The following is a 26,247-nucleotide window of genomic DNA, read 5'->3' as shown; positions in this document are numbered from 1 at the left end:
AGAAACTAAAAAGAGCGCAAAGGTCACAGTTCCAAAACTCATTAAACTTGACCAACAAAACAATCCGTGGCATAACTTTAATTTTTACAAAGGCTAAATGTATCTTCCAAGACAAACCAGAATATTTTTTAACCAGACAGCGGATATAAAAAATGCAACAAAATATGTGTCAACATATATTAATTGTTAATATACAGTAAGGCTAATGGCATCCTATCATCGCTTGAGAGCACTAGCAAGCTGACTTGGTTGGCACAGCAGGTCTTAAAAGAAAAAACTACTTGAAAACTACCTCCCAACTTATATCAGTTATTTTCAACACAACTATGATCACGGTCAGTGTAATAAAGTCTACTACAGTGACAAATAAAATGAATAATGGCTGGTTTGCTTCTTTATCAGTACTGTAAAAATATTTTATCCCTCTATTCATACATTCTTTAAGCTCTCGTTCACTTTTTCTGCATGGTGTTGTTTTTAGTTCCACTGGCAGGAACAGTCCAGAGGCTCCTGGAAGTTGTAGTCCACCACTGTGGCGTTGCGAGAGCAGTAGAGTGTAACGGAGCGGGTTTGTAGTCCACTCTCGCGGCAGCACTTACAGAACCGGGCGTGACTGTTTATGTTAAAGTTGAATATGGTGGCAGACGGGCATTTCCCATCACAAGAATAGACTGTTACCTGTAAACAGAAGGAGGCTGATGACATATATATAGAGCAATGCATAATCTTTTTATTTGTATAATGTTTTAAAAATGTTGAGACGGCCTCTTAAATTATCAAGCATGCTCTCTTCTCTCACCGGCGCATTGCTCCTGCAGTCATCTTTTCTAATGGTAGTTCGAATGGCCACACGTTTGCATGTCTTACCATCCTCTTTACCTACACACATGTTCACACACAAATAAGATGCATACACATAATACTTTCAGAGGAATAATATTACTAACACCACATACCATACCAACAGCAAAACATGAAGATGCAAGTTCAAACGTACACATAGAAGTGCCCCCCCACACACACACACACACACTGATAAACATATTGTCAAACACAAACACACTTTGATAATTTCACTGTAGAGATCTATCACTCACACAGCCCTGAAAGGCATATTGAGCAGGGCTCTTTGTTGCCCAGCAGTAGGAGCTTTTTTTTGATTGACAGGAGGCTGACGGGGGGCACAGTTCTTGCAGCAGAGATCCTGCTCTCCTATTGGCTATTGACCTAAACTTAACCTTACTTTAAAGCCAATCAAAGCTGGTTTAAGGCACTGAGTGTAGGGCTGGAATGTATAAAACAGAATAGACGTCTGTGTAACACTGGAGCATATTTTGTTTCAAAGCTGTCGTTAACACTTTGATATGGTGAAGCTCTTCGGTATATTTAACATTGCATATTGTCTGAGGGACGGTTTCACACTAGAGATTTGTGCAAGGTTAGATGTTCATGTGTAGTGTGATTTGGCAGTTAACCAGAGAGAGGAAAAACAATTAAAAGCAATTATAAAAATAGACTCACATTCACACAAAGCTTGAAAGTGCAAGTGGATGAGTCACTGAGTGTCCATAGAATTATTGTTAATTGGATAGCAAGATGGTGGTACCTGTGTCACAGTTAGTACTACCAGTGGGGGTTACAGGATTAACGGTAAATGGTAAAACACCCACTCCAGCACCTGGGAGCATCGTCAGGATCGCAGCCGTCGGGTTCAAAGAACGTCATGAGAACACACACAAGGTTACGATTGGTTCAGAAAACACAGTTCAGCGTCACACACAAACACACAGAGGATGGAATCAGTGCAGCTGGCATGCACATGGATTTCTTTTTTCTCTTTTGGTCCACACCGGGCAGCTGGCCAAGGAACTCAGTCATTTGATGTACTACAAAGAGCGGCTCAGCAGGGCAAACTCTAACCCCTGCACCATCTCACATCCTCATTGTTAAAACGCTCACTGTGGAGCACCCTGATTGGCAGAACTGCAAGGTCGCTGCAAAAGCAGGCAAGCGGGCGAGGCTGCAAACCCGAATCCACAGAGAGAGAAAATGTCACCGCTGCATTTATTAAAGCTTAAATTCACACCACCTAGAAAATGTTGTATGCTTGTTATTAAAGAGAAATTAAACAGTCAAACTTTTTGTATATTTCATCGTTTTTTAACAAATATTTCTTTTGGCTGGGCTATGCTGCCACTTAAATAAGTCAACAAAACATTTGGGGACAGACTGGGAAATGAAGTGAGACGGGCCAACAACAGGCTGTATCTCCACCCTTCTACAACAGGCCACACCACCAACCACTCAGCCAATAAGCCCATCCACTGCCAGGCAACAAGGCGCTCACCCTTCTGATTGAAAGCTTTAAGCATTACCAGAAGCATCAAATACATTTAAAGACTCACATGTCCTGCAGCACCCGTCCACATAGCTCTGAACCACACCGCCATTCTGTAGCAAGAGAGTAAGATGAGGAACTACAGTTAATGGGAAACACAATTACAAGGACACAAGAGTCCAAAAGAAACACTTATATCCATAACATGGGTGCACCAATCAATTATCCTACAGCTATAACTGGTAGATAGTAGTTGAAAGTAAATAAATACATGGGTGTCAACTGCTCTATTAGAGAAAAAAAATCCCAAAAATGTTAGCAGGGAATGTTCAATTCTGATACTTGAATATGTATTATATTTCATCAAATTATTTCAATTATGTACATCCTATTGTGGAGCATTAGATAGGTCCAAACTGAATGTAAACAACAAGGGGCTACAAAAGTTTAACCATGAGTTGAGATATATACTTTAGCACATTTAGAGGTCCTGACCTGAATACACTCTGTGTCATTGAAAGGCGGGCAAACCACCCCAGAGGCCAGTATCACGGCTCCCACAGCTGTCTCCATGCAGTCGTAGCGTGTGCAGTTCTCCACCCAGGAACTCCCTGCCTGCACACACAATCAGACTCAGTACTGCTCAGAAAGTGGAGCGTTGAGCACATGTGTATGTGTTTGTTCTTACAGCGAAAAGCTCTGTCGTCCCGTTTTCGTTGGTGAACGTACAGGAGACATTTTTACAGGAGCCGCAGCACACCTGAGGGTCCGTAGATGTTGTGTACACCTGGTGCTATAAGACAATGCGAATACAAACGTCAAAGGGTGAGTACAAGATGCAAAATGAAAGACAAGACAGCTCCAGTAGAAGATATTAATCAGAAAAATGCCCTTCACAAAGACTATGTGATCTATCAGAAAATTCTACATGTATTAATGTGTAGGATACATACTGGCCCACATTTTTGGGTGCAGTTGACGGATGTAATTTCCATGGCGTAGAAGCCAGAGTGTGGATCTCTGTGATGAAGGCAGTGGACAGTGTAACACAACTCTCCTTCAAAGTACTGAACCAGAGACTGTCCGGGGCCCAGCACCGTTACCCCTTGGAAAAGACACACCTCATCCTTTTCTATACAGAAAAATGTAAAGTTAGTAATGTGGAGCACGGAATGAAACAATATCTACAGATTGTCAGTTGTCACACTAGTCAGTTGCTTTCATGCTGGTGTTTCACATACGGCATGTATGCTGAGGACAGCCACAGTTAGGGCTTCCGTCTGAAACCTCGACAGACACTTCCCCCTGAAAGTAAAACAGAGTGCTGACCCAACAGAATTTGCTGACTTTTTCTCCCTTATAGCAAAGACTTGATTAGACATTGACTTGTGATGCAGCTTTTTGCTGACTTACCACCTGACAGATGGGGGAAGAGCTGTCCTCACATTGGCATTCTGGGAGAGACAGAGTGAAAGTTAGAGGTGGCTTAATGCTTGTGGAAGTACGTGACAGGCATATCAACTTCTGAGATTAGTCAAAGTATCAACTCAACACACACCAGCAAAAAAATGATGTATACTGTATGTATGTATGTATGAGTGTTTTACCGCAGTGGTGCCGTGGGCAGCAATGTCCCGGGACAGCAGTTTGGACCAAAGAAAGACCAGGTGCACAGGTCACAGATGATTCAGGACACAGGTTAACATCACACACTGCAACACATAGAGCAAAAATATTAAAATGACTTTGAAGACAAAGACATATAAACACAAATAATCACACACTCACACACTTACCACAATGATACTGCGGGCAGCAGCTGTTCGTTGTGTTTAGATCCACAGCCAGAATTTCTCCATTTGAACACGTTGGAATGGGTTCAATACATGACTCACACACTGCTCAGACAGAAAACACAAGCAATACATTCAGTTGTGTTGCCATAATTGATGGAGGTGCCAAGGAAGGAAACATACCAGATGGCCAACCTCACACCAGAGACTGACCAGTGAACCTCATTTAATACTTACCACACAGGTACGAGTAACAGCAGGATTTGGATCCTCTGACCTCCACTAAGAACTGATCTTCCCTGCAGTTGGGGGCAGACACGGGAGGGCAGGCCATGGGGTCACACTCTGAGAAAGACCAGTCACAGTAACGTGTTTAGTCAAAGTTCACATTAAACATAGAGTATACACAATGTTTAAAAACTTTGCAGGAATTCATAGAGGAACTAAAGCTTAATTTCACCACATCTGTACTCTGGGCAGCAGGACAGAGCACTGTAACCAATCACTAGCCGGTTCCCGTTATCACAAGGTGGAGCATCGCTGTCACAGATGGTCATGTTGCACTCTGGCAAGTATCAAAGTAGAATAAAAGTATGTTAAATGAGTCATATGTTTAATGAAATTGTATTATCTGTCATCTTGTAAACAGGATAGCTACACAAATTGTAAACCACCATCATAATAATAATACACCTATCAAAGGGTGAGACTTGTAGGTGTAATAAAGGGAAAAGATTAAACCACCATTTCTTGAATGCAATGTCCAGAATTCAGTATTTGGACTCACCACAGATCTTCTTGGGGCAGCAGGCTCCTTCTTCCAGCACATCCAGGACATACTCTCCCTCCCTCTCACACAGCGGTGTAGGGACAGAGTGGCAGTCTGGCTCCACAGCCACCACAGAGCCATTCTCCATACACCTGTACAGACAGCAGCCACGAGCAGAGCCATTCCACTCCTCACCAGGGGCCCGGGGGTTACCCTCATTATCCGTGCATACTGGATACAGCAGGATAAAGAAAATTACACAGTAATTGAGTCTGGGAGTAATGTAAGGCACAGTCAAAAACTAATTCAGACTCTCCGATGGTGCAGTTTTCATCACAAAGGCATGTAATTACTCTATCACTCACCACAGCGGTCCTCAGTTACACAATAAGGGGAGTCAGCGCGGTGCAGGATGGTTCCACTGCGGCACACACACTCCTCTCTGATGAAGGAGCAGGTGGTTTCCTCATAGTACTCTCTGTTCACACAGGTGCGGCTGGCGCAGGTGCTCACACAGGGCTGGTACTCCTTACCAGGGGGACACCGCAAAGCTACAGGATGAAAGGCACTTAGCATTACAAGAGCAAATGAAAAACACAAATGAGTACATCTGCGTAAGTGTGTATAATTTCTTCGCCCGTGTCTCCTTACGGCAGAAGTTGTGTCGTCTCCAGCTGATGCAGACTTGATGTGTGTAGCAGACCGCAACGTACGCCGCCAGAAAGTCACACTGGTGATCCTTGTAGTGCAGGTCCCCCGCCCACATGATGTCGCAGAACTGCTCGGGAGAGACCTGCAAACAGACAACCAAACTATAACCATGCAGGGCAGGCTGTATTCATTTCTTGTTTTTTAGGCTATACAATTAATGGTTTAGTCTTTAAAAGGTGAGAAAAATTGTTAAAAATGGCCATTACAATTTCACAAAGTAACATAAAATTCCAATGATAAAATACAATAGAGAAAAACCTATTTGTGGAGCTTGAACCAACAATTGTTGCGCATTTCTGTTGAAAAAACGGCTTAAATTATAAATAAATTCTTAAATTTGTTGAGATTCTATTTTCATCTTAACTCATGAATCAATGACCTTGTGTTTTCAGTACTGAAGTCACGGCACAGTAACTAAACACTATAAGGCTTGTAAAATGCTTTGTGACTACTGTAGCTACCTTGCTGTGGCATGGAATAAAGGCTCTCTGGTGGAGCATGGAGAGGCAGGTGGAGCAGTCCCCGATGGTGCAGTTGTCTCCGACTCTGCGTGTGTGTTCGGTTTCATCGGTGGTGTGGACTCTCCAGGCCTGCAGGAATAGCACCATGTCTCCCACCTCTCTGACCACCGTACCATTGGGCAGCCTCAGGTCATCTTCAGGGTTCCCATCGCAGCAACCTGACGTCACATGCAGACAGATGTTTACTGTAGGTGTGTGAGTGTGTGTGTGTGTGTGTGTGTGTGTGTGTGTGTGTGTGTGTGTGTGTGTGTGTGTGTTTAAAACTGTAAAAAGACATAGTTCTGATTTATTTAAGTGGTAAATATTAGATTACATTACATTACATTTATAAAAGTTACTTATCCATGTTTTTTCTGCTCCCCTGGCCCACAGTACAATGCTTTGTTTTCAAGCCTGTACTCCTGTCTGTCTCTCCGAACTGGTGCCAACCTTTATCTACTATAGGTAATGCACTGACTCTGGATAGGTACCTGATTCAACCCCATTTCAAACAATCTAAACTATCCCTTTAATCATACCAAATGGCCCTCAACATTTCAAATTGTCATATCCCATAATGACTCAAGTCAAAGTGATGCTGCTGTTAGGCATTAAGCCTTTAGGTGCTGATAGCTGGCATTTAGATAAATGAGGCTGGTGATGATGTAGTCAAAGCTGGTGTGTGTGTGTGTGTGTGTGTGTGTGTGTGTGTGTGTGTGTGTGTGTGTGTGTGTGTGTGTGTGTGTGTGTGTGTGTGTGTGTGTGTGTGTGTGTGTGGACTCACCACACAGGCCACGAGTGGGCACAGATGCATTATGAGGAGTGATGTACTGCAGCACCATGATACCGGTGCTGTGGTACCACTGTATGCTGACCCCGCCAGGTGTGTGGATCAGGTACATGCTGCCTGTGTCCTCCACATAAAGAGCGTGACGAGAGAACGGAAGTCTAGCAGGTCTGTAGTTTACGGTCACCTGGAGACAGACAGACACATCAACATACAAGAACCGCATTATTTGGGTGGAAAAAGTTGAACACAGAAAGTTATTTGTAGAAACTGACCTTGCGATCCAGTCTGTTGATTATAATTCTGTATGAGGAGGTAGTAATGTTGAGCTTCTTCAAGCACAGACCGGATGTGCCACCCGTAGGACTCTGAAGGGAAGAGAAATTAAATATTGTAATTATACAAGATAATATTCCTTAAAAAATAACAGATTTGGATTTTTGATGCAAATGCAATTAAAGGGAATTATAGTGGGAGAAGAGGCTGTACTCACAGTTCGTCTGATGGAGTTTACACTCTACAAAGGAAACAAACATTTCACAAAAAATGTAAGATGTCCTTTCAAAGATTTCATATTAGCATCACCTCTGCTAAGGAATTCATGTTTTAGTTCAGTTTGTTTGTCCAGTTACAGAAGAACTACTGGCCAGATTTTTAGAAAAATGTGTGGAGGTGTTAACCATGAGCCCCAAAGAACCCCTTTAAATTGTTGAGCAATTATGCAAATCACCTGGGGGGGTTACAAAAATCATAATTTTAAATTCATGGCAATGGCCTTGGCACAGGTCTTTGTTCTCAGAGTGACCTTGTAACGCTAGATGTTACCTGGCTGGTCGGACATTTCTCCACAGTGCCAATAATAGTCTCTCTAGGCAGGTTAACCAGGATGTAGGAGCCGTTGTCGTACAGAGCCACGTTGTTGCCATCAAATGTGATAACACGCAGGTCGGACATCACAGTGCAGCGGCCTGGACAAGGCAAATTGTATAAATAAACATTTGACATACAGAGATCATTACAGAGAAATTATGGATTATAATCAATGTATCTGGTTTTACTCTGATTTTATTACAAACGACTAAACTTACAGGGGCACTGCCACTGTGGACAGCAGGGGTCTGTGTTGATGAGCAGGGGCATGCCCAGCAGACTGCACTGGGGCTGGGTGGTGTTGTAGCGACAGTGTAGGGAGGAGTTGTGTAGCAGCAGCTCTCCGTTGAAACAGATCAGCTCAGCACAGTCATCGATGCGGTACGAGAACGGAGGCTGCAGAGAGAGATCATAATATGCACATTGATATTACAAAAACCTTGCAATGTTTGTACAAATATCTCCTAAAGTAGCACATAAAGATGTGTTTGAATGTGCTACATTTCTCATGCAAGTGTCTTTTGAAAGATTAATTTCCAAATATAAGATACACATTTTTCTAATGCTTTCATAAAATTAGTTTTATATACTTTTTTAATGTTTTTTTTTTATCTGTTTTTAATTCATGTGGAGTTTCCTTACCTGTGATATTGCTGTGATTCTCTACTAAAGCATGTTGAGCTACATATGAAGAACGTTTATTATTTTTATGTGTATTCTTAATAAACAAACAAACCAACAAAACTCATCCATTGTTTTAAATTCAACACACACATTTTCTTTGTAATCTTTATTTACAGGTTTAAGAAAATAGTGTTTCTGGCTGTGTTCTGAACTTTAACTAGACCAGCAACACTCACTGTGCAGGGAGTGGTGGGCAGGAGGAACGGATGTGTGGTTGTAGCCTCCTCGGTCACAGGAGAGGTGTCGGGGCTCGGGGTTATTTCTGTGGTGATCGGTTCAGTCGTGAGCTCGATGGTTGTTGGCGGTGCTGTGGTTGTCATAACAACAGTTGAAGGTTCTGTTGGGCTGGTGGTCTCTACGGCAATGGTTGTATGGGCGGGTGTAGTCTGAGTAGCGGTTGTAGTTTCGTGGGTTGTTTCAGGGACGGAGGTGGGCGCAGTTGTGACGGCTGTAGTGGGTGGAGTCTCTGTGGAGGGGGTCGTTGGAGGAGGTCGGGGGGAAGTTACTGGGGATGTAGGAGATGGTGTGGTAACGGCAGTGGAGGTCAGAGTGGAAGACGTAGGAGTAGTAGGGGCTGGAGGAGTAGGAGTCAGGGTGACTGTAGTAGCCTCAGTGGTGGTGGGTGCAGCGACCTCTGTGGCTTCAGTAGTTTGAGCGGGGGTCGTCATGGTAGTGCTGTGAGTGGTTGTCTCTGGCGGGGTTGTGGGAGTGAGAGTAGTCGAAACAATAGTAGTGGGAGGAGCAGGAGGAGTAGTAGTTGGATGCGTGGTCAGCGGAGTGGTGACACTCTCGGTTGTACTGGGAGTAGTGGGAGGGGTGGTGGTGGCGGGCATTACTGTAGTGGAGGAGGTAGTTGTTGCTCTGGTGGTGGTGGTTGTAGTTGTAGTGGTTGTGGTAGTGGAGGTGGTTGTGGGGGTGGTAGTCGGGGTGGGCCTTGAAGTTGTAGTAGTAGTGCTAGTGGTAGTTGTGGTTGTAGTTGTTGGTTGTGCTGTGGTGGTTCTGTTGGACCGCGTCACATATGCAAAAGGTGTCGGAGTTGGGGGAAGAGTCACACCTAGTAGAGAAAAATAATATCCTGAATACATAATTTAAATACGTTTAAATAAATAGATTAATGTAAATCATTAAGGGTTCCCACAGCTTCTTAAAAATTGAATTCAAAGATTTCACTAGGACCCTCCAGGCCCAATTCCCTCAAATTCAAGGACCCCATATAACATTGTTTGAGAAAAGGATGACGTTTATTACCGTGACACCATTGATCATTGATATAATAGAACTTGCAGGCTTTAAAAACAACTCACAGGCAACAAATCAAAATAGAAAAAGGTTTGACTGTCTTAACTGTGCTGTGTTGAGTAAAATAACTTCTATTTTTGTCAAATAAAAGAAATTCAAGCACTTCCAATGACCCATTTCTATATTTGTCCTTTATCAAAAACTTCCAGGACTTGCTTTCTTTTCCTTAAAAACTTCACAGACTTCCAACGTTCTCGAGTATCTTTGGGAACCCTGAATAATACATGTAGCAAATTTTAATGACTACTAGAATCTGTCATACTCACAGTCCTCTGTGTAGACGCATCTCCTAGTGACTTCATCAAGGACCATGTTTTTGGGACAACGCGGGAAGCAGCCCTCCACACTGCAACAGAAACAGTTTCAGCACCTGAGTTAAGCATTGACAACGTTGGTAGCATTTTATGGGTGCTTTTATGAGCAAAGCCTCTTACGGAGGCAGGAAATGGCATCGCGTTGCATCTGGGTCGCTGCACGTGTGGACACAAGGGCTCGCACAGGCTTGGTAGCGCCACTCACACATCATACGATAAGGTATCACAAAACTGCTCTCTGCCAGAGGACAGGGAGAACACATCATTAGTTAGTTTTTGTGTGTAAGTGGACAAAATGTGTGTGTTCGCGTTAGGTAGACGCATGTGTTCCTGACCCTCCAGTGAGAAGCTGCTGCTGGCCTTGAACCCCTCGGAGGTGTCATATCTCTGAGCCCGTGCAGCAGTGCGTGTCAGTATCAGAAAGGTTCCAGGTTGGCTGACAAGCTCGAAGGAGGTGTGACCTGGCAGAAACAGCCCCTGGTGCTGGATAAAGGTTGCTCTGCGATTAAACTCCGGCCCTCGACTCCACCGCTCCAACTGAAGACGGCTGCGTCCCGACACCACAAGGAAATAGTTTGGCCTTTCCGCAGACTCCAGCGATACCACAGGAACACCTGGGAATACAAGCAAATGCTGGTTCATGTACCCAACATCTACAAAAAACGTGTAACAGTGTAAATGTGGTTGCTCACGTGATGTTTTGTCCTTCTGCAAGCCTGCTGTGATCATGAAGTTGAAGAGTAAGCCTGGAGCCGGCAACTGCCCCGGTCTCTCTCTCACCAGAGGAAACACTGAGCTGCTGGTGCGGTTCACTCCAAACATGGTGTCGTTGTAAACAGCACTCACCAAGGAAAATGGGCCATCGCCTAGCTCTGTGGAGAAGCACGAGAAGGAGGGAAGAAATGAGTATGGTGTCAAGCTAGCAGTGTGTAAGGTTCAGAAAGGACAAATGAACATAAAAGCTCACTGCAAACATATAATCATCATTCATACGTACCTTGATTATAGTATTCACAATCATAAGCTGAAAGAGAGCAAGTTCAGAAGTTATAAAGCTTTTAATCAGCTCTGACATAACATGTGACCAAGAGGAATTTAGCAGGATATTAATGTTTGAAAAGAGGGACTGGTGAAAGTGGGTCAAAGAGGTTAGCAGGGGTAACATCTCTGACCAACACAGAGTACTATGAGCATGTGTGTGTGTACTCACGACAGACAGAGGGCGATCTCCAGTGTATAGTGACCCCCTGTTGACAGCATTTGTGTGCATATGCAGCGATGGACGTACAGAGACACTCACAGTCCCCCCCACGGTTACAATTGCAAGTGTCTGTCAGGCAGTTCCTGTAGAACCAGGCCACGTCCACCTGGAGGGAGAGCACAGTATGTAAACATGGTTCACAAAAAACACACACATACACATTCTGTATATACACACAGAAACAATCATAGAAGGAAGCAGGTCAATCTCGCTGGGGGAAACTGTTCAGGGGGTGAGTTGTTTTCAATAATTCAGACAGCGCAGGAGTGATGAGATATCAGGACAAAGGAATGTGGGTCAATCTCTGGTGCAGAGGGGATCAGATGAGCTCTATGACACATAGACAAAACACATCAGCTATGAGTTGGTCCGTCCAAAGGCAGGTGCCTCTGTGTTTATGACACTGGAACAGACCATTTCATCCCATCAGAACATTTGCTTGTTCTTTAGTTTTGTTTATTTTAGAAGAGACAAATGAATAAATAGATATTGTGTCAAAATGTCAGTGACGTAAAAGGCTATTCTTCATCTGTAATCTCTTGCCAAACTGTTAGGAGAGGCTCCCTTAAAAAAGACAAAGAACATGGCAAGAATTGAAAAGGCTTCGTAAACATAATAACAATAAGGCATACATTTTAAAGGTTGGAGAAGGACACAGTACTAAAATCAGAAGAAGCTGTAGTGACATTTTTAAATAGAGAACAGCATTGCACAGTTATAAAGAGGATGAACAATAAACCAGTAAAAATCTAATTATTTTTAAAAAATGGACAAAATCAATTAGTTCTTGTATCCAATGTGTTTTATCTCTATGGAAAGTGAAGAAGTCCAGAAGAAGTGAATTAAACAGCTTTTATGAGCTGGCCCCTGTACTATGGTATGTACACAGCTCCATCTATTGGCCACATAGAGAACTACACTTTAATAAAAACATGCAGTGGCTGTGTGTTACTGTTTGTTACTGTGTGTTACTGTGTGTTACTGTTTGTTACTGTGTGTTACTGTGTGTATTGTTAGCCTTGGCTCTCGTGCAGTAATTAGTATTTATCCATGAGGAACAGTGTATTTGCTGCGATCAGTTAGGACTCTTTTCCCATAACCAGCACCAACCCCTACTCCTCTGGTGCAAGTAAGATAACCTTTCCACAGCACACTCTGTACGGACGTGTGTGTGTGTGTGTGTGTGTGTGTGTGTGTGTGTGTGTGTGTGTGTGTGTGTGTGTGCGTGTGCGTGTGCGTGTGCGTGTGCGTGTCACTTAAATGGGACTCACCACATTGTGACAAGGTGCAAAGACATCGCTGTAGAGAAGAGCACACTCCCTCTTGGCGTATGGCTGTCTGCCTAAGTCGCCTTCACACGGTCGCTCAACTACATAGTCACTTTCACACTAAAAAGACACAAAACAAACACACACAAGGTGATCGAGTGTCTGATTACTCTTAAATATCACAGTGGACTCGAGGGAGACCAGCACATATAAATTACAGGAGCAACAGAGGGCTAAGAAGCAAGAGTGAGTGGGAGATAGTCAAAGGGAAAGAGTAGAGAGGGCAAGGGAAAAAAAAGCAATGGAGGAGAGGAGCAGGTCTGATTCTCACCTGTCCCAGGGACCAGCTGTCTCCAAAGGTCTGTGCATTATTGACTTCCATGTGGCTGGATGTGGTCATGTCGTTCACTGTCACACTGTCAAAATTTCCACATAGTCCACTGAGAAGGCCCTTTATGGTGAAAAAAAAAAAAAGAGTTATGTTTCCGGCTACAACTCCTTATATCAGTCCGCACACCTAAAAGTATGTACATTGAAGGACACTTAAAACTATTTATTTATCTTGCTAAATGTACTCCTTGTCCAGACCTTCCACCGGGGTCCAGCTCTGATGTGTACAGTGGTCTTGCGGTCCCAGAGGATGGTCAGGTCCTGACTGGAGAAGTGGATCACAGTGTAGTAGCCGGCTTTCAAAAGCTCAAACTCTGAACCACGACCTACCACAGTGGACGGGCTCTAAAGTAAAACAATCAAGGTAGATTCATATTAGCAGAAGGAATCAATGGATATATTTGAATACGTTTTTTAATATATTTAAGAGCATAAAAGAGAGAGACAGGAACACAGCTTGATTGGTGAATAGAGCCCATACAGGGTTGCCAGAGTTGTCGGTGAAGTAGATCTTGGTGAGACCCACGTGAACGACCAGTATTTTCATGCACACAATGCCGCTCTCATAGCAGTCCTTGTTTTGGGCCACAATGGACACCTCGGTTTCTCCTACGCTCTGGTGACAGGAGAAGAGAAAATATTACTCTTATGATGGAAGAAAGTCTCCTCAGCTCCTCTCATCTCTTTCCTACACAACACAGCAGCCAGAAATATAATATCTGATTACGGTAGATTCAAACTTGAAATTGGATTGTACCTGTTCAATCAGGAAACAGTGTCATTCAGGTTGTTTGAGAGGGGATAAGAAGAGGAAGCAACTCTAGGTTATTAAGACACAGCTCTGACCTCCGTAATGTTCAGGTCTGCGCGGTGGCCGGCGGCCGTTTGGGTCTGATAGGAATGTCTGTTCTGCTAATTCTAATTCTATATCCCTGGGAGCGCAGGAGTCCTGGGGTTTGAAGTGAACACTGGTCTCTTTGTGTCGCCCCAGCTTTGCACAAGGTCTGCTAGCATTACCATGGTGCAAACCCACCAGCACACACACACCTTAATCTGCTCTAATTAAAGACAATGCTCTCTTCCATGGTTTTGCCCCCAGATCCAAATCAGACTTTACCAGAAAACCTAGAGTATCCATCACCATCGTCTCTGACATGCACCAGCTGATTATCTTCCATGTGCACAAACAGAATCATTAAATGTGTAAAGTAAATTGTGTCGTTTTACACCCTCATTTACACATGCAATACTGTACTTATAGAGACCCACACACAGAATCTACTCACTTTGAGCAGGTACACCTGACAGTCAGAGTAGTAGTCGTACTCAAGGCCATCGAAGGTGTGGTAGTGTCTGTCGCTGTAGACAGTACACACGGCTGGACATGGTGAGTAGCTGCAGTTAAAATAGCCACGGTGACACACACTGAAGAGACAGACAGGTGGATGCACATGAGAAGATTAGAAAGAAAGTCATTTTATTAAGGTAGATATAATGTTATGTTTTGAGATACAGGCTAACCAAGTAGTTATAATCTTGGATGGAAAAGGATATGTACTTAATGCAGTAAAAGATTAATTGGCCCACTCTTTTTCTAGCTATGGTGAATACACAGGGGGAATAAATAAAAGGTGTGTACCATTTGTAACATGGTGTTTCCACATTTTCTCCAGGCAGGTATTCAAGGCCCAGCCAGGCACAAGGACAGTTCTCTGGGTAGTAGCATTCACTGTGGTGCATCACTAGCCTTTAGGAAAACATAAAGCACCTGATTTATTAACCCATAAAGCAGTAGTTTAGCATAACACATCTGTCAGTAAAACATAAATAATTCTTGAAATGTAGATTTTGAATACAGTGTGGAATTGAAGGTGTGGAAAGTAAATAAGATAACCTCCACTAGATATTGCCAAGGTGCCCTTGACGAAGGCTTTTAATCTGCACCAGACAAAAGTGTACACGGTTGTGCATGCTCAGTCAGTCTACCTTGAATCAATACAACTCGAAAACATTAAACTTGTACTTCTACCCATTGATTACAAATAAATCCTGACTATCTTCCAGGCTCGTTCATTATAGTATAAAATTCCACTTGCACTTCCATTTCTTACACAATCTGAAATTTGATTTTTATACTGAAATGAAGAGATAGTCCTGACCCTCAGGAAGCTAGGAAATCAATCAAAAGCATACGCATATGACTTGGCCAAGTGGGCTTAAAATTATTGATGGCTCGAAAAACCGAAATACACATTAATATTGGAGGTTCAGCAGGTGCCCATGTTACCCTGAAGGGCAGACACAGCCCGGGACACATGGTGTGTTGGGAGGGCAGGTGAGGTTCAACATCAGGTTACGGCAAGTCGGTGCGCATGCTACGCCTCCTCTCTGCTCGGTGCAGCTGTGGTACACTTTCCCCTCTGGACACTCTCCAACCTCTACACTATCTGGCTCTGCAATAGGCGCACACACACACACACACACACACACACACACACACACACACACACACACACACACACACACACACACACACACACACACATATATACAGTCAAGAAAATCAATGCCTCAATCACCTTAAACATCAAACAGTTAGTCATGGGAAACAAGCTACAACCACAGACATAAGACTCTTGATTTCAGCAAGAGGGACACAGCCTGAAACGGCACTTTGTTGTTTGGAAAGAACGAGAGCAGGAACTGAAGGGAGGGGGGGTTACCTTTTTCCTCTGGCACACACTCCATCTTCCCATTTCTGCACAGGCTGATAGAGGAGACAGGAAGGGAGAAAAAACAGAGGTGAGGGTTTGGGAAAGTGGGTAATGTTATCAAACACAAGGGTAGTTAAAGTGCTCTACATCTCATTTGACAATCACTTAGGCTGTGATTGCTTTCTCGAATGCATCTGACAGTGTGTGCGTAAGAGAGGATGTCACATTATGTGCACTGCAGCCAGGAAAGCAGCACAAAGTTTTTTACTTTTCAGAGGAGGTCAAGGCCAGCTGTGACTTACCAAGGTCCAGAGGCGCTGAAGGTCACCTCCCCGGGCTGTGACACCCCACCCATGGAGTAACAGTGACACTGAGAGCTGTGGAGAAAAAATCACAACATTATTTTAATGACATTACATAAGGAAGGTGATTTCTGTGTGAGTGTTTGCCTGTACCGTGTGTGTGTTGCTGCTTAATAGAAATTGATGACCATTGTTAGGATGATTAATGAAGTCTTACACTTGCACACAGCGCTGCCGCACATCGTCATGGTAACTGCCGTCTGGACAGCCACACCCCTCGGCACAGTCGTTAGGGTCACACGTCTCCGTGCTTGACAGAGCACGACAGTCCCGCCCGCAAGACGACACACAAGAGTGGTACAGCATTCCTCCAAGACACACCAGTCCTGTATAAATACAGTACACATTTGAACGTTTTTTTTATCAAACAGTATGGATAAAAGCAACCCAAACACTCACCGCATTCAGAGACGTGTGATCCGAAATCAACGTTGACGCCGTGTTTGGAGCAGAGGTAGGCGTAGTGAGCCAGCGCTGTGCACAGACAGCTGCTCCCACACCGGCAGGCCTGGTAGCGGCACTGCTGCTGGTAGATGTTTGGACTGATGTAGCCATGACACGGGGCAAACACGCTCCCCATGAGCACCTCACACTTGGATGCAAAGAATACTAGAATACATACACACAATACCCTGTAAACACATTTGAAAGTTTAGTCTGAACAAACTAAGATACCCTGTAACTACAACCTGTATCACTCTCAGTATGAGTCAGATTGCTCTGCTGGGAGTTGCACAGTGGTGGATTTATCAGCTGAGAAAAAGCCCCTCTACACTGTTGGCCTACAGGAGCAAAGTGAGGTTCAGTATCTTATATAAGGACAATTCCACATTTCTGCTTTAGTGGATGGGGAACAACCCAACAATCCTCCGATTGGTAGAAGACTATTACACAATGAACCATAGCTGTGAAAGCGCAAAAAAACCGAATTAAAAACGTGTCTCCTTCCAAATTCAGGGCCTGGATTATACTAATGATGATCCACCAACCTTGTTGTAGGTGGGAGAAGGAGAAGGAGAAGGAGGAGAAGGAGAAGAAGAAGAATGCACAAACCACCACACACATGCAAGAGAGGTGGCGGAGCAGGGAGGCTGCCAGGTACCCGGTGCCAGCGAGCAGATTCAGGGTACGGTGCCTTGCTCAAGGGCACCTCGGCAGTGGCTCAGGACGAGAACTGGCCCCTCTCCAGCTACCAGCTCACTCCATTTTTTTGGTCCAATCGGGACCCTTTGGACCCCAGTCCAAACCCTTACAGACTAAGCCACTGCCGCCCTTATTTATTTATTTTTTAAAGATAGGAACTACTCACATATTTCTATTCATGAAAAAAGAGGCTTGTTGTCATTTGTTGGTAGATTTAATTCTGTATATAAGAAAGTCCTGTGTGTTTTTGCTGCTTTGAGCACTACAACCTGAGTGCTATCTAGTGGCATTCTTTTTGAGAGAAGTCAGACAACTCCCAAGCTGATATCACCAACACTGTGCAACCATCTACATCAATAGCACAAGAGGTAACAGAAAAATGTGTATTTGTTTAATTATGTAGCTTGGTAGATTCATTCCAAGCCCCACCCTTTCCATTTTCTGTTAATTTAAAGAAATAAATGACCGGTGTTTCCAAAATGAAACAGATGAAGTCATTGTTACCATTATGCTGGTTCATTTCACATGGGTCAATGATTGGCAGGTTGACTGGAGCGACACACGCAGATGAAACCTTCCAAGCATTGGCATGAAGCTGAGGAGTGCCCTCTATCATCCCTGCAGGGGAGCTACACACATGTATGTACACACAGAGACAAACATAGTGAGGTAAAGTGACATTTTTGATATTGATCTATAAATGGAAAGCAGTTGCTCACAGAAAGTCATCTCGTAGGTTTCCATTGAACGTTCCACATAGTCCCAGTGTCTGTCCACGCCATTGGCTTTCCAACTGGAGGTAAACCCGTCCCCCACGACCGTCGTAATGCATCCTCAGACCAATCCCTGCCTTCAGCTGTGTGAACACTGAGGTCAGCTTCCGCACATCCACTGCATCTACAAACCAGAAAACAAACATCCGACTAGTGTCCCTATTTTCAGGTATTTTATTCATTTAACGTCCTGTTTCCGGTCTCCAATGTCGTTGAGAGTTTAATTATATTTATAGTACCTCATCCTCCTTTCAGTCAATTTGATTAACAGTCAGAGCATTTCAGTCCACATGTTTAAACAGTCACAGTAAGGGTTTAAGGACCTCAGGGCTACTCGTCATCTTCTCTAAAGGTCGTTTACGAACACACTCTTTGTTTTTATTAACTGAACACTCATCAAGAAGATAGGTACAATAATTATGTTTCACATAAGTACACAACACATTATTTCAGTTTGGCCCGACTGCATTTGGTGTATCAAAGAGATTTGGTGATTTCCTACCATCAACATAGGGCAGGACAGGCACTGGGTTGACACCAATGATCACCTCCCCCTCTCTGGTCAAAGTGATCTGATGACTCACATCTTCATCCAACACCACTGTCACCGACTGAATACACACCTGGTGCTGTATACACACACACCACACAGAAGGGCCGGTTATATCCAGGTAGAGAGGACACTGCATATGTATAAGTGTGTGGACATGTTTGTATGTAGGTAATCATGCACACTACCTCTGCACAGGTAGTATACTGCAGCGTGACTGAGAATCTACTGCCGCTGCGGCTCTTTGCCAGGACATACTGACACGTCCCCGGCTGGAGAAACATCCTACCATCAAATGTCGTCACAAACATGTCACCTACCACCGAACACTCCACTGAGAAGGGAGGAGAGGTAAGGTAATGAAGAGAGAACATGGTCAAATTTACAGTAAACAGATATCACCAGGAAATGTTAGCAGTATCACTCACATAAACACCTTTCACAAACTGTCAACAGCCATAACAGATCTATTTTCAGAATAGGCATAGAATGTTGCATAAATTAAACTTTGAATGATATAAACAAACTTCTCCTTAAACCCAGTTTGAACCCTCAGATATATGTGAGAGCTTAAATTAAATTGAGGTTGTACGGTTTTTTTTTTCTTAAATATCCAAGTAAAGCATTATCTAATGCTGACTTTTTGGAGAATTTATGAAAAATCTACAGATGCCAAAAGACAAAGGCTCATCAAATGAATGTGTATTAGTTTTCGTTTCACTTGCCTGAGTTTAATTTACAGTTTCCTTTTCAGTAACTGTTCTGAAAGCAGGAGCTCACCTGTGCAGTTGTTCTCGGTGCAGTTCCACACTCCTCCCATGCACACGCTAATGAAGAAAAATACAGTAGGTTAAGAGCACACTGATAAAGCTACAGTTTATACACTCACTGGAGTCATGTCCACACTTACCAAACACTACATCCTTGTTGAAGTACATGTCCTTGTACATATGACGTACCATGGTAAACACATGGACACTGAGAGACAGCGATACACGTTCCATTTTGTAGGATAAGACCTGTGGGAAAGAGCATTGCAATTATAGTAAGTTCAGAGGTCAGTCAGCTAGACATAATTACGCTGACATTTAGGGAGATAATTAAATACCATCAGGGCAGTAGCAGCCGTCCAGACAGTGCAGGTTGGTTCCCAGGCACTCTTTCTCAAATGTACAGGTGGGTGGACAGCAACTGATACAGTCTCTATAGACAAAACTCTCCTCACAGCCATCATCTACACACAAACAAACACACAGTACTTGAGTTTCACACAAAGACAGATTACAGAACATGAGCATTGATTTTAACTAATATAGATGCATGTGGAGCTACAGTGGTAACTTACTACAAGAAGGGAAACTGTCTCTCCACTCTCTTACTGGATAACCAACATGTGAGCATGCCCGGGTGTACTCAACCAAGGCTCGACAAAATGTTTCCTCATCATCAGATCTGAAAAAAATGTAATAATAAGACAAAAAATGTTTTGGAGAAACTGTATCCGTCTCAAAAACTAAAGCATATGTGTTGCTAGTGAAGAGCAGGTTTATTACGTAACTGCGCTCAGACAGATAACACAGAAGAGAGGGTGAGGAAAAGTTGAATAATCAATAGTGAGAGTTTTAACTTACACGCAGAGGTCAGACACACAGCTGGCCACAAAGGGATTTGGGTCAATGTTCTCATGACAGGACAGAAATGGGAAGAAGAGAAGTGCACTGCATTTCTCTATGGCATCCTGCAGACATTCACAGTTAAAACAGTATGATGGGAATTTAATGCACATAACATTATGCACAACAGCAAAAACAAACGAATAAACAAAGGACCATGCCCTTAAGACCTTAACAAAGATGCCAGTTTTTTGTAAAGTGTAACTTGACCTGACCTAAAGTGTCATTCTGAAATCTCGCGCAAAGTGACAAGTTCCAAAACAAATAAACATGGGAAAGAAGGGCCCAGGTTAAACGCCCTTCAAGATATAATCATGAAAAATCTGACTTAGCTAGTATCTGCTATCTGGTACAAAATATTGGTTTACTGTGCTAACATACAATGAGTGAAACAATAATACTGAGTATAAATATTGCTTTTATGAGGTCTTACATCCATGTCTGACTCAGAATGGCAGGGCCCATTGAAGTCACTGTCTACTGAGGGACAGGCTCTCTCATGAGGCAGGTCCACTGCCCAGCTGTTAGCAAACACTGCAGGCTCGTCTGTCCGAATGCCTTAAAAAACACATCCAACACATAGTATGTATGTACATCTAACACACTAAACACATGAAACACATACGAGAACTTTGTGGTAAAAAGTACATACACAAGACCCTGTACAGTTGATGTGCCATTCAAACATTATACTCAAATAAAACTACCAAAGGCATGTTGAATTTACAAACACACAGCTGAATCTTATATTCTCTTAGTGCCATCATAGACTGTAGGTGCCAATTCCATTCTAAACATTGTATGTATTTCTTAAATATTTTAATATTATAGTTTATGACAAGATAGAGACACATTGTGTATGGTTATTTATTGTCATCAAACAAGAGGAATCTGATCAAAACTCTTTGTTTGTAAATGTGCCATGGCCATACTATGTTTACAGTCGGAGCAGTTCTACTTGTTACTCTCTTCCTGCGAGCTCATCCTCACTCTACGGGACAGCTCTCTGCTCAAATAAAAGCTCATATTACTAGTCATTTGAGGAAGAGTTATTGCTCCTTCCAGCCATTGAAACCATAGCTATCAGTTCCCCCGTATCCTTCCACTTTGGTCTCTCCAGGTCCCACCGCTACAATAATTGGCAGAATCAGTACTGAGTGTATAATCATAGTAATTGAGGTTATTGTGGGTGCTGAGTGAAGGAATAAGAGGATGAGGGGGCCGGTCAGGCCGGTCTTACCACGGGATGTGGTGAGATCATCCCTGGCAAGGTGGTTGAAGTTCCCACACAGACCACAGGGGGCACCCTGGTGCTCCTCGCTCATCTTCAGGTAGACGCCCGAGCCTCCATCCCAGGCCAATGAGAAGCCAAACACACTCTTCACCAGCAGATAATCTGCCAGTCGCTCAATAAAAACACCGCCCACAGTGTGAGGGAGACTTAACCTGACATTGAAGGGATTGACAGGGCAGTGTCAGAGAAAGTAAGCTTCTTGAAAATCATAACGGTGATGGTGTGAAATACATTTTTTGTTCTATATTTTCTTATGATTTAAGCAAGAAGTTTTTATTGAATACTCTGAAAATCTATCTGAACTTTTCCTACAGCAGAAATGAAACCCACACACGCACCTGCGGCCTCCCTGGTGGACCTGATATCCAGAGATGTGGATCTCCTCCTCATTTGGGAAGAACAGACTCAGAGCTCTTGGGCATGAATACACACTTCCTTCACACACTCTGCTGTTGTGGACCTGAGGACATGTAAAAACCATGGAAGAAAATAAAAGGGTCACAGAGGAATTAGCATGGAAATGTCTTTACTTTTAATTATTTATTTTTTGTTGTTTTCTTTGTTAACATGGAATCTGTGCTTCTTTGATTAAAATTGTATCTACGGGTTTTCAAGGTAGCATTGGAAGGCGATGGGTTGGTTGTGGGGGGTGGCAATTGTTAGTTCTAAGAAAAACATTTAAATGGAAGGAAGATCATTGACTCAATTGTGAATCAGTATGATTTTACCTGTCTTCAATAAAAATACACTTAAAAAAAAGAAGAAAGACAATACGAAGCACAGAAAGAGAAAATAGCACTTTCTGACTTGTATTACTTTGTTAAACAGTTCCCACTTTAATGGTCACCAAGGTTAAGGTTTTGAAAATGTTTAAGTGCAATATAAGATAACTGAGAGAACTCAAACTTTTGTCCCAAATTTGCAAAGCTGTTATTGTAAGGAAAAGCCAGACTACCCTGAATACAAACAGGTTTAATTGTGGTGAAATACTGCAGTGGGTAATTTCTATGTTTATGCTCTTACCCACACCGTGTACTGTGGTGCAGCTGAGTGGCAGTCCTGGGCCAGGATATAAGAACAGGTTCCCGGGAAGAAGAAGTAGATTCCATCAAATGTTTCGAAGTGGTGCTGACCCCACGACCTGCAAATCCCGTCTCTATCCTGGCCCTGGTTAGGTACTGAGAGAAAAATGGGCAATTCACTCAAAAAACATTCTGGTGATGATGAAGGGGATCAGTTTCATGTGGTAACACAAATTAATTTCAGTGAAAATTGACACTTGGTTGAAGTCATACATTCTAGCTCTTTTATCATCTTTATATCTTGTATAATCTTTTATTTCATTAAACTAATCAGTGGAAAAGGAATGTTTTGTTTTTTTAACAAGCCTCTTGTTACAGGAAATCCCCATAATGGGTGACGCCAAGATGCTGCCTAAGACCCTCCCCAAAAACTAAGAGATTGTGGGCTGGTGACAGTGACTCATATCCTTTAATCTGATTAGTGCAAGGCTTTTCAGGCTGAGGGGAATCTGAAATAACTTGTTCCCTATTTTTTGCAAATGATTCTTTACAAATTTTAATTACCAAAAAATTCCAAATCTTATTCAACATTTTTAGAACTGTGGCATCAGCTCGGTTATCCTAATCTTCAAAATGTGCATTAAAGCTTTGAAGCTTGATCATTCTTCTTAGACGAGGCTTATCTTTTTTCTCCAAAAAATATTGTTACTATGGCCCACTTTATTTGCTACTTAAATGCTACTATCTATTCCAGGATTTCATTTCAAGTAACAGTTCAGTTACAGCTCCCTAAGGAACTATGTTGTTTCCAACAGGTGGGCCAACATTCAATTAGTTTGTTGAAAAGAAATAATGTCTTTACAATAATTCTGGCTTCAGATCTCCTGATAACTATATAAGGAGTCTGTTCAGAATATAGAAACTGGAAACTCCATCACTCAACCCTGACCCTATTACCTTAGCGCACATGATTCAAAGAGAGATAGAGAGGGAAATAAAAAGAGAGAGAGAGATGGGGAAATCTGATAATTAATACTGGAGTGTGTGCATGTAATTATCATTTGTTGAATGACACACATTCCTGTACAATTGTGTGCGTAACTATATACTGTATGCCGTTATTAAAAAGTTGTACACCTGCTACTCTGTTGCATACAGGAATGGTTCTTGTTAATCAGCTATAAGGTTGCCATGTGGATGATATTCTGATTAATCTGATTTGAAGACATGCACTGTGCGTGTAAATTTGTGTGTGTGTGTGTGTGTGTGTGTGTGTGTGTTGTATGTGTGTGTGTGTGTGTGTGTGTGTGTGTGTGTGTGTGTGTGTGTGTGTGTGTGTGTGTGTGTGTGTGTGTGTGTGTGGTAAGTTGTGTATTACTCACTGATCTGGCAGCGGTCTCCCAATGCCTGGAACTGAGCACAGTCACACACACCGCTGTCCTGACACCAGCCACCATTGAGGCAGCCACAATATTCTGGGGGGAAAAATAACACACATCTCAAGTTCACTTAGCCCAGTTTATCTGGGTAATGATATTGTTAATCTTCTGTAAATGCAATAATGGAAGCTTCAGGAGTTGTTTATTACCTGAAGAGGAATCTCTGGCTGTGTAGTTGTGTAAAATGCTGCGTGATAGACCACCCTCCGACAGCAGAGGTCTGTATGTCTTGGGAAACAATTAACACTTAATGTAGTTCCTTAAGTAATTCTCAAGCTTTAACCACATCAATGATACATTTCTGTACTGTTGGTGACCTGCTGCTGTAAGCTTAGAGTTGCGTCAGGAATGAGTGGGAGAAAGTCTATGGGTTTGCGAGTGAGTCTTATTCGTTACAAAGACAGCTTTGTGCCGTTTAGGGTGTTGTGTGCATGTGGGTGCCCTGACCTCCTCTGGTTCTCTTAGGTGTAGTGTACCAACCTCCTCCCCAAGGAGATCCCGTTTCCTCCGAAGTGCATTAGCTCTTCTGCACACACACACAAACATGCACATTAGTGGGAAGAAACAGTCAGAGGGGAGACTTAAGTGCAATTTACACCACTTGAATTCAGACTCCAAACTACTCTTAACTGAACCCTCACACGCACAAGTGCACATGCACAAACACACTATGACGCAGTCTCTGCCACACACTCTAGTGACGGAAACAGAAAGTGCAATCATTTATCACTGTCAGCCTATACACTTGGGGCATAATTACCTGTACAATTATAGGGATGATCGTTTTGCTCAATATTAATTATATGTTTACCATACTGTTTTACAGAATCACAATTTAATTCCTTTGATTTACCTTTGTAGTCTTCCTTCAGCCACTGAAAGTCGGCTCTGAGCTCCTAAACACAGGAAAAAATATTATACAAATTGCAAAAATAGAAAGTATTTGTATTGTAGTGAAAGGGAGGTCCAGATGTATTAAATAAGAAACATTTTAGTAGGTTTGAACATACATTACATATATGACATTTATTATAATTAAGCAGTGAGGTGTCATTCAAGGACACAACAATATACATAGGGGCAGTAAGGGAGGGCATTTTAAACAATATAGGCTAAACTTTATTATAAAAGGTAAATGACCTGTGGCAGATGATAAAGAAAATCAGAAACTTGTGCTAAATGCAATTCCCAAAGAGCTTGTAATACAAGTGTAATGTGACTTAATGATGTACAGTTAGATCCACTAATATACCACTATGTTGTTTAATATAGTTCACAATCACATCTGAGTTTAGAAAAAGTTTAAGAGTATCGTAACATTTGGAGCTGTAACTATCATACTCACCCTCAAGTAACAGCAAGTGGGAGATTGAAAACGACATAAGAAGAAATCGTTTCACTGTCCACTTTAAGTTCATCTCAGAGTCCGAAAGGAAGTCCCGTCGAAACGTTAACGGTGCATCTCAATGGTCCCGGAAGGGAAGGGTTTAGGATGTGTGTTAGCACCGGGACGATGCCTGGTCGTTCCTGTAAGACGGTAAAACCTACCTGCTGGCGACAGCCCCTCTGAGCAGGTGACGACCAGCCCCTCCACCTGTGTGGGCAGGTAAGCTGCTCTCTGTCACTCCAACATCCTCAGCCAGCACACAGACTGGGTTTTTAGCCTCTGTGGTCTTTGTGATAGTGTGTCGCTCCATCGCAGAGTTTTTCCCTCTAAAGTTACATTTCTGTCTGACCACATGACCCGGGTATGACACTTCTGACGTAAACATTAGCGGATCAAAACGGCGGTGCCAAGTGCTAAACAGATGGCTGAAAGTATCAGTTAAGTCGCTAATTACACTTGTAATAGTTTGGAAAAAAGCTCATAACGCCCCCTCTCAGATAACATTAATGTTTAACAGTGAGATACCATTATAACATACTGCAATACAACCAAATGAACAGTACATGAACAGTCACAACATAAATATTAGCTTACTTTGTTTGGCTAATGTTAGTTAAAAACAACGTCAACGAGTAGCTAAGTTGCGTTTATGCTAATTTAGCATATCTTTGAAAAGGTTAACGACAGATAGCTTTAGTTAAGCTAGTTAGTTTAGCTGGGCGTAGAACTTTCTCTGAATTGAGTGGGACAAACATATGTTGTAAATTAGGGTGAAGTTAGGTTACCCCGAGCAAATATCTGTACATGTCCTACGGTTAAAATATTCCGAGTACATTTTGTTTGTCATGTTGTTGACGCTCATTCATTTTTGACAATTAAGCTAGGTTTATCAACAAAAAAAATCAG

The 26,247-nt window shown here is 42.7% G+C and overlaps 1 protein-coding gene across 1 annotated transcript; it reads right to left on the bottom strand.

Moving 5' to 3' along the window:
• Nucleotides 1-46: 46 nt before the first annotated feature.
• On the bottom strand, nucleotides 47-25,372 carry otogl (otogelin-like). Its single transcript, XM_063910895.1, has 58 exons — nucleotides 25,300-25,372; nucleotides 24,808-24,850; nucleotides 24,435-24,480; nucleotides 24,104-24,182; nucleotides 23,898-23,990; nucleotides 22,517-22,671; nucleotides 21,832-21,953; nucleotides 21,440-21,645; nucleotides 20,633-20,757; nucleotides 20,158-20,264; nucleotides 19,872-19,978; nucleotides 19,635-19,760; nucleotides 19,437-19,545; nucleotides 19,307-19,353; nucleotides 18,715-18,860; nucleotides 18,479-18,605; nucleotides 17,923-18,100; nucleotides 17,708-17,832; nucleotides 16,460-16,669; nucleotides 16,218-16,386; nucleotides 16,001-16,075; nucleotides 15,708-15,751; nucleotides 15,272-15,437; nucleotides 14,624-14,731; nucleotides 14,271-14,409; nucleotides 13,466-13,600; nucleotides 13,183-13,329; nucleotides 12,926-13,045; nucleotides 12,598-12,714; nucleotides 11,276-11,432; nucleotides 11,063-11,089; nucleotides 10,758-10,937; nucleotides 10,401-10,679; nucleotides 10,186-10,303; nucleotides 10,018-10,097; nucleotides 8,629-9,506; nucleotides 7,987-8,164; nucleotides 7,724-7,866; nucleotides 7,392-7,415; nucleotides 7,174-7,266; nucleotides 6,896-7,085; nucleotides 6,073-6,290; nucleotides 5,552-5,693; nucleotides 5,266-5,451; nucleotides 4,919-5,131; nucleotides 4,592-4,696; nucleotides 4,369-4,476; nucleotides 4,135-4,236; nucleotides 3,946-4,050; nucleotides 3,752-3,792; nucleotides 3,580-3,643; nucleotides 3,292-3,470; nucleotides 3,027-3,131; nucleotides 2,834-2,953; nucleotides 2,406-2,451; nucleotides 1,607-1,678; nucleotides 800-879; nucleotides 47-678 (listed from the first exon to the last, which is right to left on the bottom strand). The coding sequence occupies exons 1-58, from the start codon at nucleotides 25,370-25,372 to the stop codon at nucleotides 478-480; spliced, it is 7,878 nt and encodes a 2,625-aa protein (XP_063766965.1). The 3' UTR covers nucleotides 47-477.
• Nucleotides 25,373-26,247: the final 875 nt, after the last annotated feature.

Source organism: Eleginops maclovinus, chromosome 2 (assembly GCF_036324505.1).
Source record: "Eleginops maclovinus isolate JMC-PN-2008 ecotype Puerto Natales chromosome 2, JC_Emac_rtc_rv5, whole genome shotgun sequence".
NCBI lineage: Eukaryota > Metazoa > Chordata > Actinopteri > Perciformes > Eleginopidae > Eleginops > Eleginops maclovinus.
The sequence above is the reverse complement of the archived record's forward strand: the minus strand, read 5'-3'. Positions and strand labels throughout refer to the sequence as shown.